The 16,071-nt window shown below is 31.6% G+C and overlaps 1 protein-coding gene across 2 annotated transcripts; it reads left to right on the top strand.

Annotated features, from left to right (window-relative positions):
• The first annotated feature begins 3,348 nt into the window (after window positions 1–3,348).
• Window positions 3,349–15,897, top strand: LOC143195520 (transmembrane protein 181). Of its 2 annotated transcripts, XR_013005550.1 has the most exons (13): window positions 3,349–3,656; window positions 3,708–3,811; window positions 5,571–5,750; window positions 5,809–5,911; window positions 6,013–6,166; window positions 7,958–8,038; window positions 8,100–8,199; window positions 10,044–10,171; window positions 10,234–10,380; window positions 12,014–12,116; window positions 12,182–12,406; window positions 15,345–15,543; window positions 15,737–15,897. XR_013005550.1 is itself a non-coding variant. In XM_076402757.1 (12 exons), the coding sequence occupies exons 1-12, from the start codon at window positions 3,502–3,504 to the stop codon at window positions 15,473–15,475; spliced, it is 1,611 nt and encodes a 536-aa protein (XP_076258872.1). In that variant the 5' UTR covers window positions 3,349–3,501; the 3' UTR covers window positions 15,476–15,897. The 2 variants fall into 2 exon arrangements, 1 of the variants encoding a protein (XP_076258872.1); XM_076402757.1 differs by having other exon boundaries at window positions 15,345–15,897.
• The last annotated feature ends 174 nt before the right edge of the window (window positions 15,898–16,071 follow it).

Genomic DNA, 16,071 nt, shown 5'->3' on the forward strand with positions numbered 1-16,071 from the left:
TAATAACTTATTTTATAACTGTACCAGCGACCCGCCCCGGCTTCGCACGGGTGCAATGCTGATACTAAATTAAATAGACTACAGAAAAAATATGAACGTTGTATATAAAAACATAGCGGCCCGCTCCGACTTTGCACGGGCATAAAATATATATGCCTATGTCACTCAATGAAAACATGATTAAAATCGATCCAGTATTTTTGGTTCATTCATTACTGCCATTGGCCTGCATTATTGCATTGCCGCATTAAATTTGGAGTAAAACAATTCCTCTTCCCCTATACTTACTATGAAGATTTCCTGCTATCTTTGGAATATCTAAATTCATACAATTTTTATTACATTACAAATTTTTAAACGCAAATTTTAAATTTGTAATATCTCCGAAAATATTTGTTTAATTTACATGCTGTAAGGAACCATATTGATCTATATTAATTGCACACTGTATTTAAGGTACTTAATTCGATAAGGATTAATGCCGTATTGCTTAAAATAAGTTCGTAAATAAGCCATTTTCTCACGTAAAAAGTAAACAATAAAAATGGTTAATGTGGGTTATCCCTAAAAGATAAACATATACCATCGCGGACTTTTTTGTAGACCTTTTTATGGTGTACAATACTGTAGTACATTAATTTGATCTAACTCGTAGGGTTAGGCAGCGTTTTTGCTAATTGCTAAATAAGCCTAAAAAAATAGGTTAATTTACGACATCACGTTAGAAACCTCTAAAATTAGCAATGTTGCCTTAGTATATTATGCATGTATTATACATATAAACCTTCCTCTTGAATCACTCTATCTATTGAAAAAAACCGCATCAAAATCCGTTGCGTAGTTTTAAAGATTTAAGCGCACATAGGGATATAGGGACAGAAAAGGCGACTTTGTTTTATACTATGTAGTGATATTGTTTCTGCCTTAAATATTACAAAATAAAAAACTATAAATTAAAAAAAGATTTATTCACGATATACTTAAAAATGCGATATTTGAATTTACGAGTATAGTAAGTATATACTTTCCTTTTTTGTTCGATCTGTTATAGATACTTAATTGGAATTTTATTACAATTATTTTTTTCATCTGCCAGAACAAGCAATGCTTAATTAGCATGTTTCTTATTACATTGCCTTTGCTCAGTATGTTATGCTCAATTCAATTTATTTCCTTTCAAGAAAAAAAACGTATTTATACTTACTTCTAATTCTTCTTGAAGATTCTAATGTGAACTCAGCAACTTCTAATTCCAATATTTAACTTCTAGCCATACTTAATTACATACTTAATTGTGAATGTAGATTTTAATGAAAGACTTAATATCAGAATTACAATTAGGAATTGCATTTTAGTTAAGCAATGATATTGCACATTTAGTCGGTCTGAATCGCAATGTAAAGAAACATAAAACAACCTTCTTGCTCGAAAACCTCATATAGGAGATCTTTATCATTATTTACTTTTAAAAACTGTTTCTGCGCTAAAGCAGAATCCTTTGGAAAATAATAATAAATTTTATTTGAACCTTCATATAATAAAACAATCATATTATGATTTTGCTTTTAAAAAATTATATTTACTTGTAATGCTATAAAAAAAAGACATAGCAACAAATTTATTTACAGTTATACATAAAAATAGATAAAAATAGAAAAAAAAATACAGTCTGTCACAAAAATGTCACAAAATCTCAAATCAAAATAAAGAAATCTGTAATTTTTTTAACCCCGGCCCTCTACTAATTCGGACGCGCAAATATAGGATAGGATATGCCGATTTAAGTACCTTATTCCATATTTCTACGTTTTGTGATTACAACGTCGTGTTAATTAAATTAAAAAATATTATCTGTACCCATGGATATAATATCTACATAAGTTTATAAAAACACACATTTTACATTGGAGTGCACACATCGTACTAAAATTTCACAGCAAGGGATATTTACAATTATAAATATAAGATACTAAAATAAAATACGACTAAATCCAATTAATGTTCCTGCCAAACATTAAAAAATTATATTTCATAAGTTACACGGAATGAAGCGCTTTTACTTTATATCTTGCAGTAGTAAAAATTAGAAATATTATATAAAAATATTATTGAAAGTTAATTGATATTTGAATATAAAATATTTTACTTATAAGCATATACTCATAACAGGTCAATTGAAAAGTCCCCGGCCTACCATAGTAAAACACTTTTTTTTGGCAAAATTGATACACTGATTATAGCGATCCTCAAATTTTTTGATACCATTTTTGTAATACGATTTGTTCATTGATCCAACATCTGATAACAGGAAATAGTCCCTGGGGGTCAGATCAGGAGAATACGGTGGATGAGGAAGCGATTCGAAGCCCAATTCATAGATTTTTGACACGGTGCATTGTCTTCATGAAGCAGCACTTTCTTTTTTTTTATATGCGGCCGTTTTTCAGCGATTTCGTCCTTCAAACGGTCCCATAACGCTATTGGTGGTCTTTGCTTTTTCAAGGTGGTCAATGAAAATTATTCCATGCAAATCCTAAAATACAAACGCCATAACCTTGTCAGCCGACCGTCGAGTTTTCCCACACTTTGGAGCGGGTTCGTCGTGTGCTGTCGATTGAACTTCGGAGTGAAATGATAGAGCCATATTTCATCCATTGTCACAATTCGATGCAAAAACTCTGGTTTATTACGCTTGATCATCTTCAAACAATGCTCCGAATCATCAACTCGTCGTTGTTTTTGGTCAAAAGTGAACTCGCGCGGCACCCACATTACACAGAGCTTTCTCATACCCAAATATTCGTAAATGATATGATGAACACGTTCAGTTGATATAGTGTGTCTGCTATTTCATTCAGTTTCAATTTACGGTCATTCAAAATCATTTTGTGGATATATTTTATCAACACGCGAACACACATCATCTATGTGTCAGGCCGGGGATTTTTTAACTAACTTGTTAAGTATTACCAAATAGTTACCTTGTTGAAACTTGTTTGAAAACTTTAAAATTGTCAATGTTGCCATGACATAAAAAATAATGTTGAAGCATCAGTAATAATTACTCATTTATTAATATATATTGATTAAAATAACTATTAATATCCATAATTACAGCAAATATATTATATATTATAAATTAAAAGGTATTGTTGATGAATTTAGGTTAATATTAACAAACAAATAACGCATTATTGTATTCTTATATTTAATCAAAAACTTCATTATAAGTTATATGTTATCTTTATTGATTTTATTATTTTACACCCCATCGTACAGAACGCATGGAAGTTGCGCATCAATCGATACAACTTCACGGGATTGATGTTTTGCTATCTTACGATTAATTCTGTACGTTCTAGTGCGGAGTATGTTATAGATTTAGATTAACTTTACATCATCATTGAATTTTTATATTCGAGCATTTTATAACTAATTTTTTTATAAGATTTACGTATAAATGAATAATGTACCGTTATTAAGTGGAATTTAAATGAAAAAATGCCTTCGACTGAAACTAACCTCGGGTACGCCTATCACCTTCCTGCGGGAGGGTTGACGGTGAAAATACGTAACGCTCTATCACAGTTTAGTGATATATTTAGTGAATTCGATAAATACATAGCGCCAGCTTACCATCATGATCGCTGTGAAAGGTAAATATCTTACTTTGTTAGTGTTCTTCGTCAGTTAAACAAATATTTTAGATCCGTTCAGATGCGATTATATTCGATGCATAAAAGAGAGTTTGTTATGATATTTGTGTTGTTCTTCGCTTGTCTGGGTCTGACGGTATTTATTGGATTGGCAGGTTAGTTAGATATATCTCTGCACTAAAGTAAACACACCTTCATTAAGAAATTTGTCATTTTATGTTTGACAGATATTTTGTAAATATGAAATCAAAACAATATAAAATATAGTCTTTAATGTGTTCGTCGTATTAACAATGTTACGTAATATGCGCAACATTTTTTCATATCTTCAATATATTAAATAGTATATCGTATTAACTCTTTTACAATTTACTTCAATTGTATTCCTTCAGCTAGAATTACAGACTGTTTTTTATATAAAAAGAAGACGTTAAGAATAAAGGAAAGATAAATATTAAGAATTTAATACTAAAACAAACTAAAATAAATATATATATATATATATATATATATATATATATATATATATATATATATATATGCTCTCGCTAATAATGGACATTCAATGAGAAATATACCAACAGGGAGAAAGAATGATAACTCGTAATGGATTTAACATCATAAAGTTAAAGCTATGCCAGTTTAAAATTAACGAAATCACATAAAATTAATATGGCGGTAATAATGCTAAAAATAGTGGTACATCACGGCAACCTTAAAATGTTTTTGAAAGTGACAGTCAAAGTCACAGTTTTTAGAAATTACGATATTCCTTCAATAAAATTAAAAAATCATATATTTAGTCCATATAGATTATCGAGACAGACCAAATTAATTTATTTAACATAGGTTTTTAATAACAGAAAAGAAAACTGTATAAAATATTTAAAAAATAACATATACCGTAAAACATCTATCCTATATAAAATGCATGTATATATCATGTCCTACCTAAAAGGGAAATCAAACCTTTCTCCGGACTTTTTCGTTTAACATTTGAACAGTGTGAGAGTAAGAAACTACTTCATAATATTCCAGGAAGTACTTTACCTTTATTAATTCATTTCGTTGTATTTTAATGCAATTCCTTCGCGTCTTTCTAACATCTGACTCTGCTAAACTAAACCTCAGATAATTATTGATACACATAATAAAAGGACTAAACATAATATTGACAAATTAAATTTGGTATTCTAGTAAATCTACATAGCATATTTATTAGTTAAATAGTTAGGTATATAATCTTTTCTCACTGAGTTCTTTTCAACACTGAGTTATAATAACATTTAAAATAGAATTATGTTTGCGCTAAAAGCTGGCAAACAGGAAAGACTACTTCTAGAGCACACTAATAAATATGTATTGTAAAAACAGTGACGGAGAAAAGCTACATCTAACAATTGAAATAACTAACAAGGAGATAAGCAAGCTTCTCAAAAGAGTATCAAGAGAATAAGTGCATTGAGAAAACGAGACATTTTCCTGCACGCAATAAATTCACCAAACTTGGCCCCATCGGACTATTATTACTTCCGATCAACGCCTTTATAGATCAACAAGATGGTTTACAAGTTTCTTTCGCGATAAAATTCATATTGTGTCTTAGATCTGGCTATAGGCCATAAAAAACGAGCGATACTTTAGGCTTATGCTTCGAGTACTTCAGTGAAAACAACTGTTAAAAATTTTACTCGATCTATACACTGATTGTTTAATTGTATATCATAATTAGTGTATTAAATATAATATGTTAAAATGATTATGTTATGGTCTTGTAATTATATTTATTTAATAATTTTTTAAGTATGCATATTATAAAAATGTGTTCGGTTGTTTTATTAGGATAAGTTAATTATTAATATTAGGAATTTTCATTTTAAAAAATACTATATTATAATGTATTTAAACTTTAAGGTCCTCCAATCACATCAGTCAAGAGAATTGACGCTTTCTCGTTATTACCAGATACAAATAACAGCAATGATGTGAAAAAAGCTGTAGCAACTGGACCTTTCATAATGAAAACGCCGAAAATGTCCACGTATAATCAGCAGTTATGGGTTATAGCGAAATTAACAACCGAAAATACCGATGGTATATAAATTTCAGATGTTTTTGATATGAAACTTTTATTATTGGTATATGTTTTTAGGCGAAATTATAGACAAAGAGTTTAATATAGCAGTATCATTGTCCGGATTGTCAGAGGAACATAAGCCTGTTAATCTAGATTCTTCATATTTTCACGAAAACAGGTTAGATTTTGAATACGTTACTCCTTTGAGCTACAAAACGAAAACGTATATAATTAACGAATTCATTATTTAATTAAACGAAACCGTATTGTTGTTTTCAGAAGTAGAGAGCTACATTGCGAAAAACAGAACTGTGATGAATTTACTGTTATGCACTTAGGTTATCTGGCATACACTCATTACATGGTCACCATAAAATTTTACAATTTAGAGTCATTCCATGCCAGATATACTATAAAGCAATTGTTATTTTATGTAAGTAGATATCTTCAATGTTAACATCCTTGTAATTGAATATGAGTAATGTGGTATTTGATCGTAAAGGATTTATAAAATTTGAAGTTTGGTAACGCTTTAGTAAATACAGCCAGATGTGAAGCTGAAGTATCTGTCTTCTAAAATCTAAGAATATAAAGAAGCTTCGAGAATCCGTCACCAAGACCAAGGATGTTACTTTTAGTTAATCTTTAACTTCGTTTACCGTTGTCCTTCCAATCGATTCAGCGCTAGTGCAAGCTAATTTGTATGTTGCACAAGTCTTTTCTCGGGGCTTACGCTATGCTGACTTAGTCCTTGCTTTACGGTTGGTATATTGAAGTATATTACATGTATTTATTGTTTATACTTTGGGAAATATTGAACATGTAGAAACACTCTTGTTAGCGCTATGCTTTGAAATATTTCCTATATTTTGAGGTGGCTATTTTTTGTTGTACCCCATAGTTGTATGCAGGATGTTTAAATTTGGTCCAGATGTGCCTTAGCCAGGTACTTAACCTCCGATCTAAGTAAAGAACCAAGTATTTAGCAAGTTCTTCTTGTGGAATGTTCTGGTTATATATTTTTAACGGTAGGCAGCTTTCTTTTGTGAGCGTAAAAACTACATGAGTGGAGTTGGTTTAGTTTGCGCTTATTCTCCACTGCTTAAACAAGTTTTCTATTCCATTTTGATGATATTATAGATGGTATGGTAACAAGGTTGGGGTGAAGCAATTTTGGACATAGAATGTACTGACAGGATAGTGGTGTCGTCAGCACAGGTCGCAGTCATCCTGTCCTTATTAATTGCAAGGTTCGGAATGTAAATCAATTACAAAACTGGTGCCAGTACGTTACCCTCAGAGACCCCTGAACATATTTCGCGTAGAATCAAATATTCACCATTACATTTAACTATAAATATTCTTCAGTTAAGGTAGCATAATGCGAAAATGACTTTTTGAGTTTATTTGTTCATTATGTCCTTTTTCAATTCAGCCAGGGACACTCCGTTTTCAAGGCATCTACTGATGACGTCTACAGTGCGTCAATTGTGCCATGATTTTCAGGTTAAATTTTGAACATGTTACTCTATTCACATACAAAACGAATTGGAATCCAAATTGGTGGCTGAAAATTATATTGCTAAGGTACTCTTTCATTCTATTTAAAAGGATTTCCTCGATTAGTTTACCAATTATCGGTAGGAGGCTCATATGCCTGTACGAAGTTTTTCCCTGTGGTAGTTTGCTTAGTTTCTAAGGAAGGAATATGGTAGAAAAATTCAAGACAATTAAAAATTGAATTCCAAAAGAAAAAATATATTATTACATCAAAATATAACCACTAATAAGGAAATTAAAAAAGAAATATTTTTAGCGCAAATTGTTTGAAGGGTATTATAGACCAGAGGTTACAAATATGTCATTACAAATTGCCATTTTAAATTTCCTACAACCAAGAACTTACTCATCAGTATTCCTAAGCTCCAGTGTTCCTAGAGTCAATAAGATTTTTCTTTTTTTTTTCTTATAAAGCTGCAGCATTTCTGCCAGCTGCATTTCCATATCAACAACATCCCACCAGGTCAAATTAGGATACGTTTATTTTTGTTTAATGAACTTCATAGTCAGATATAATGGGTTTAATTTTTAAAGCCGTCTCCATATTATTGTACCCATTGGTTCGCCATCACATAGTCTATACATATCCTTTACAGTTAAATACCACATCTAAGATTATTAATTATAAAGTATTTAGTGTAACCGATTTTTTTTTAATTTAAAGTTCAAGACATACAACCCTGATTTCACAGAAATAGAAGTATGGTTTAGACTAATATTTTTGATAGCAGCCTTCACTATAATGGTAAAGTATTCCTTTCTTTTGAACCATTCTATTATTTTACATAGCCAACCTTTATTTACAGTGTTGGTTCTACAATTCTTTGAAGAAATATCCTGTTCATTGTTGGTCGTTTGAACAGAAGTGGTTGGCCTTACTTTTGCCTCTATGTGCATCATTTAACAGTATGTTGTTTTTATATTTAAGTATAGTTTATGTATCATAAGAAACTTTCAATTTATTATAAGTGTAAAAAAAATTTACAGTAACAAAATCACATCAACAAGTTGTAGCGCATTACAAACCGCTAAAGCCGAATGAAAATATTACTGGATGTGTGGGATAGGGATACATCGGATAGGATAGAGAGGATATATCGATATTTTTTTCAGAAAATTTTTGACCGATATTTTTTTACCCGATATATCGATATATTTTTTAAAATATCGAAAACGATATATCGACATTTTTTAAAAATATCGATATATCGAAATATATAATTAAACATATTGAATGAATCATTGTTGCAAAAAAAACTAGCATTAGCAAATAAAAGAAGCAATGCCATCCTCTCGCTCAACAACAGCTTGCAAGAGATGTGAATGATACACTATTAGTAATATTAGTATCTTCTGTATATAGTACCTTCTAATTGCCACTTGTTCGGATCGATGCAGCAAAAGGCTGCAGATGCTGTAGAAGTGCCAAGCCAGTCATTACGAGGTGTACCGGAAAGTCATTATCGGGTTTTCTAACAGATGTTGCTAGGCTTAAGTATGTAATATTATGATTTGACACATATATAATTTTACTCTACTGACATCATCTCCAGAAAAAATCTATACGTGTTACATTTTGCAAAATTAACACTATCATAGTTTTATATATCTTTAAAAATGTTCTTGAAAAAGTTTTGTAACTGAACACGTGTATTTGTGGCACACATTACATTACTGAAATGCGTGGTTTTCATGAAAAAAATGAAAAGATTTGTAGATGCTAAACTACAAGATTTGTTATATGAAGACCCAACCGAAACCCAAAAACAATTGGCAGAAGCGTTAAATGTAGCCGAAGAAACGATTAGCGGCCGAGTTCGCGCAATGAGGAAAATCCAAAAGATAGGAATATAGGTGCCACATCAATTGAATGACAGTCAAATCTAAAATCGAAAAATTGTCTATGAAATGCTGCTTTAAAGGTATAATCGGAAGTAACTTCTGAATCAAATAGTGACAGGTGATAAAAGGTGGATTTATTTTGATAACCCTAATCGCAAAATATCATGGTTATCACCAGGCGAAGTCGACCGATCGACTCCAAGATCAAATTGTTTTGATCGCAAGACGATGGTCTGTGTTTAGTGGGCCCAGAGTGGCGTGATGTATTACAAACTGTTGAAACCTGGTGAAACAGTTAATAGTAATCGCTACCGAGAGCAAATAGTCAATTTAAACCATGCATTGATTGGAAATATCCAGAATGGACCCGAAGATACAGTAAAGTGATGGTAACACGCCGTCTCATAAAGTAAAACCGGTCAAAGTCACCCGCCGTACTCTCCAGACCTTGCCCCGAACTGTCGACTTTTCGCATAAATGGGACACACCCTTGCAGTACAGCACTTCGCTAATTTCGAAGAAGTTAGAAAATGGCTCGATGAATACTTTTTCTCAAAGGACAAAGTTTTCTTCGGATGGCATCCATAAATTGTCTAAAAGATGTGCAAGATATACCATAGAATCAAATGGCCAATATATTGAATAAATACCTTTTTCCATTCTTAGTTTTTCTTGCAAATTATGTAGTTTTTTTTTTGAAAAAAAACACCGGTAATGACCGACTCGACACGGTATTGATATGAAGAAAGGAAAATGTTGTAGAAAATGATTGAAAAATGTTTTTATTAAAATATTAAAATGAAAACATGATCAGAATACATATAAGCAACTAGTAATATAATGTCCTTACTATAATAGTTAATATAAATTAATCACGCATGACACCGACGGATTTTTCAATTTTTCAGATCCCCTTTTTCCAGCAATATTTCTAATCAGTTCATGGATACCTGGTTTACTTGATGCCCTCCTTCAAGCTAATTTCTTGGGCGGTCTATTTCTTTTTTGGCTCAGTATATATCACGGTTTGAGGCAGGTTAGCAGAGAAAAAAAAAACAAAATCAACGAAAAATTAACACAGCATCAAAAATATTTTAGAATGAAAGGCCGTTTTGTACGTTCTACTTCCCAAAATTATTCATCGTTTCCATGATGTATTTCCCAATAATGGTTTTATCTGTGTGGCAAAAACTCATAGAACTAAATGACCCTGCATATGATCACACAACAGAAGCCAATTTTTATGTAAGTAATATATATAGCCTTTATAATTAATAATACATTCATTCACATGTCATAACAGGTCAATTAAAAAGTCCTCACATAGTAAAACTGGCCTACCATAGTAAAACATATTTTTTTGGGAATTTTTTTTATTCAACATAAATCCCTTCAATGGTAATACATTGATTATAGCGACCCCCCGACTTTTCGATACCATTTTTTTAGTCCGATTTGTCCTTTGCTTCAAAATAGGCCTCAGTTTCGGTGATCACCTCTTCGTTCGATGAATTTTTTTTCCCAGCGAGTATTCCTTTGAGATCTGAGAACAGGAAATAGTCGCGGGGGGCCAGATCTTGAGAATACAGTGGATGAGCAAGCAATTCGAAGACCAATTCATGGATTTTTGCCATGGTTTTCACTGACTTGTAACACGGTGCATTTTCTTGGTGAAGCAGCATTTTCTTTTTCTTCAAAAGTGGCCGTTTTTCGGCGATTTCGTCCTTCAAACGGTTCAATAACGCTATATAATAGTCGCTGTTGATGGTCCTTCCTTTTTCAAGGTAGTCAATGAAAATTATTCCATGCGCATCCCACAATATAGACACCATAACCTTGACAGCCGACTGTTGCGTTTTCCCACGCTTTGGAGCGGGTTCATCATGTGCAATCCACTCGGATGACTATCGATTGGACTTCGGAGTGAAATGATGGAGCCATGATTCATCTATTGCCACATATCGACGCAAAAACTGTGGCTTATTACGCTTGATCATCTTCAAACACTGCTCCGAATCATCAACTCGTTGTTTTTGGTCAAAAGTGAGGTCGCGCGGCACCCACTTTACACAGAGCTTTCTGATACCCAAATATTCGTGAATGATATGATGTATACATTCAGTTGATATCTTTAGAGTATCTGCTGTTTCATTCAATTTCAATTTACGGTCATCTAAAATTATTTTGTGATTTTTTTTTATCGTCGGTAACATACCAATACTTTATGATTGATTTTCCTAGGGCAGTGTTCGGAAACTCGGCATCAAGCCAAGTTTTTGCTTCAACTGTATTTTTTCCCATCAAAATTTTATCATATTTTTTTTCACAGTAACAAAAGTTCACAAACTAATGATCGGAGGGCTGTCAAATTTATACACGCATCTTATGAGGGTTAGGACTAACTAAAAAACATATGGGTTTAATTCTAGTAGCGCCATGTATGTGTCAGGCCGGGGACTTTTCAATTAACCTGTTAATGAACTGATTCTGACCGCACTAAACACATATCATCAGATTTGAAGTACGAATGCTACATATCTTCTAGACTTTTATGTATTATCTTTTGTACATGTACCTTCAACATTTTTTGGCAAATTCTACAAAAAGTTATTTTTAACATCTTCACTCAAACAGATGTTCTATAAACGAATTTCTGAAACTAGGGAATTATTAGCAATCTGATAGAACTAAGTCAGTCGAATAGGATAATTAGAATTACAAATAAACAAAAACATAATGCATCAAATAATATTCCTTATTGTCATTGATAATGATTCATAACAAACATCTCTAAATCTTGAAATATTTTTATTACAATAAGTTTTCTTTATTATTAAGGGTTATTAAAGAGCAGATAATAAAACTTTATTATTTTCAGGTTGTAAAAGCTTTCTTCTATATTTTTGGAATCATATATTTAATCTATTTGGGTTTTCTCATATTGAAAGCCTATACAGAACTAAGATCTATGCCATTTTTTGGTAAGTATGATTAAGAAGAGAGGTGCGTTCATGTTACGTTTTAATCACCTTGTTCTTGTCTTCAGGCTTGAGATTAAAATTCTTAACACTTTTGATGTTAGTCGTTATCATTATTGGAGTAACCATAACCATATCCAAATTCGGCGTAGACGTCCTAGAGGATAATTTTGTAGCTCAACTGGGGACGCATTATGATAATTCGTCTGAGTTCATGTCGTTTTATGGACTGTTGAATTTTTACGTTTATACGATGGCGTATGTTTACTCGCCAAATAATAAAAATATACATGGTAAGTTTTTTTTTAATTGAAAAGGACTACGATGAAGCATCGTTTCAGTGACCGCAGCGGTTAAATTGATTCGGTGCTCAATTGTTTAAATTTGAGCCTACGTTATGCTGATTTAAAATCAATAGTTGAGTGTTGTTTATTAGCATAAACCTACAACTGGAAAACACGCGTTAGTCGCGAAATGCTGCCTTTAGCACCATCCTACTGAAGCCACTGTATGGTTCAGGTCTCTATCGTGTCAAAAATTAGTTATTATCGTTTTATACTGACAAAACTACTGACCAATGACCGTTGGCCCAAATCCACATAAAATATTTGTCAAACTTTTTCTGAAATACCATTAAAATTCACACTTGCTGTGAGGAAGAAGAAAGCAAGTGTTATCTAGACGATAATATTCACAAATTATCTAATAATATTATATCTAATATATTATAATCTATCTGATAATTATCTCATTAAAAAATATAATAACAAACGGAAGATGGACAACACAGTGACTAATTGTCCCGAAACTTTAAAAAAGGTTTTAAAAGATTTTCTAAAAGAGATTTTTAACCTGATTTTTAAATTAAAAAAGTATCTTCTTAAAAATCTAATTTCTTAAAAAATCTTCAAAAATAATTTCAAAACAGTATTTAGTTCAAGATAATTGAAATGACAAATGACAAAAATAATAATGAATTATAACTTATGTTAATACAACTTAACAATCTGATTTATAAAATATCTCTAATGTAATTAAATTGAAATACCTCCTATAGTCTATCCAACACAACAACCAATGCACGTCATCAAAATTTGTAACGTTAGCACGTAGCATTGTTGTGTATCAACTTCGAATTTTGGTTTACCTATGCCGGAATGAATTTCGTAGTCATTTGATAATAGAGTCAACCACTCTCAACACAAATTGATTTTATAGACCAATTTGATTAAATTTTCCGACGTATCAGATAGCACCGTATCTCTTTTTTACTAGTGTAAAATGAGAAGGAAAAAATCCACTTTTTAAAAGGAATTTTACAACTTACATTTGGCAGTATATTCGACGTCATTTATAACGTGCGTTAGCTGTTTTATTAGAAGGGCTATATCGTTATGTGGTGATCCCGGCACACAAATAGTGCGAAATGATGCATTCCCATGTGAGGGAGCATTGTTGTATTGAAAAATTTCATGCCTTTCGGATTATTTGGAATCGACAATTGTAATCAATTTTAGTAGATATGACCTGAAGCGCACCTATGATTCCCACCACACTAATTTTGATGATTCTCCTGGCTAAAGCTACAAGTCTTTACGTTTTAAATTATGGTCAAAGGTTTATTTTTCTCGCTCTATGAAAATATGATATTATATATTGTATTTTCCTTTTTTTATCACTAACGTAGCAGTGTAACTAATAAACGTGTCTTTAAGAACAACTCGTATAGAAGCCAATGTCTTGTTTTTCACTCTTAATGGTTTTAGTTGTATGCCTACAGTTAGCAAGTCCTAACCGAAGAATGAATTTTTAAAACGCATAGGCAACAGCTAGAATATGACTTTCACTAAAATACCACTTTAACTAGAGTTTGTCATGTTAAAATAGTAAACATCGCAAAAACACTATTCAACAGAAAATTGAAAATATGCGAATGGCATAAATTATTTTTATTTATTCTTTAGCTAAACTGATTATACTAGAAACGGGTAGAACAACCTATATTATTATAACATTGTATCTGAGAAATAAACAAATTCTAATCAATTAGTTTGAAAGAAATTACCAACTGTAGAATTTGGTAAGCCGAAAAGTTTTCGACATGATTCAAGAACCATCCATCCAATTAATAATCCAATAACAAAAAAGTAACCGGAATTATACTTTAATAATAATTAAAGTTTTAGTTAACGCCAATATCTTTATACTGAACTATCTTGATCAACGCCTAAAACAATTAAACAAAAATCATGTGAATAAAAATCAAGATTTCTTGAGTAATGATGCCAGATGTATTTATATGCGACTCATAATTTGCTCCTTGATTAAACAACCGAAATAAAAACAAATAATTATAAAAAAAATCAAAATTAAAACAACAGATACTTCAAAATAAAATTATCACAATCGATGAATATAATAAATTACCGGTTTAATTTATTATGTCATTTTATTGAAGTGTATAAACTAAATTTCCTTCTGTTTGATTCAGAGAAAAAAACCTATAACGACAGCGTAATTTTGATATGTAGTCTATCCAATAACACATCCAATACTCGTTATCAAAATGTATGACGTTAGCACGTCGCAATTTTACCGTATCAACTTCTGGTTTACAACGTTTGTCAAAATTCTGTCAGTCAATCAGTACCAACACAAATCAAATTTTATACACTGATCAGTTACATGTTCCAACATATCAAGCATTCTGTCTCTTTTTAACTAGGAGACTTTAAATAGTAAAATTAGAAGGAAAATCCCATCTAAGTTTAAAACGAATTTGACATATTTAGAAATTGCATTTGGCGGTATATTCGACTTCATCTATCGGCTATTTTACTGGAAGGACTATAATTAATAAAGAACGTGCTAATCAGGCAAAAGGTTTGAAATCGAAGAATTGGAAGTTCAACTAGCATTAAAAGAAAAACGCTCGTTTTACAAGTTGGAAAACTTGACAGCGTTCGCTTTTTCTGTCTTCTTGCTTGTCCTTGGCACGGTGTAATTTACCAACTGGAGTGGGGTTTGTAATAGTGGACTTTTGAGAAAGCTTTAAGGAACTTTCCCAATTAGTAATCAGCAAACTGTTAAAAAGATTAAATCCCAAATATCGCTTAATAACAACTTCGTGCCTTTCTAGAGAACTCTTAGTTCATTTTCCTAATTTTCTAGTGTTACTAGTGTTAACTTAATTATTAGTAATATTCATTAACTGCTTTTATTTGTTTTTAGACATGAGCATTACTAAAGATAATCCCGCATTCTCCATGATCAACGATTCCGATGAAGATGTCATATATGGATCGGACGAAGAAAGTCGAAGGCCACTAAACCGAGGCCATAATGACGATGACAGCGACTGAATGAAGCATTGTTAATTTTTTTCGAAACAGATTGAAAACTTACCACGAGCCGAAGAAGATTTAGTCTGGTAAATGAAAACAAAGAAAGTGATGAGGGGCATCAAATGGTAAAAGAATCATCGAAAGAAAAACTTGGTCATAAATTAATTGTCTTATTATAATCGCTCGTTGATCTCAAAGTATTTTTTAATGTTTATTTAACTGTTTGGTGTCGTAGATTAAATACACTTGTTGTGCTTCATATTTCATTCTCCCGTACAGGCATTAAATCTAACTGGAAGGGAGGATTAGCCGGCAACAGAAATAATTCCATCGATTCACCGATGAAGTAATATGATGTTTGATACACATTATTCCTGTCCCATATCTTGTACGTACTGTTTTTAATAATTGTTTAATAAAACTGTTAGGTTTTAAATTAAGGGTCTTGATTTATTTTTAATGAACACGAACCGACTTACAAACATGACTAGCTGGAAAATATTACTGAAAGCATCAGCACTGAATTAATGAAAATATAATTGTCTGTTAATGATAGAGTACGTAAATCGAATGCAATACACCTTCCCATTGTAGCACTGCCAACTAAGCTTTTA

Source organism: Rhynchophorus ferrugineus, unplaced genomic scaffold (genome assembly GCF_030347505.1).
Source record: "Rhynchophorus ferrugineus isolate W39M unplaced genomic scaffold, kcgeb_rfMv2 rfM4, whole genome shotgun sequence".
Classification (NCBI taxonomy): Eukaryota; Metazoa; Arthropoda; class Insecta; order Coleoptera; family Curculionidae; genus Rhynchophorus; species Rhynchophorus ferrugineus.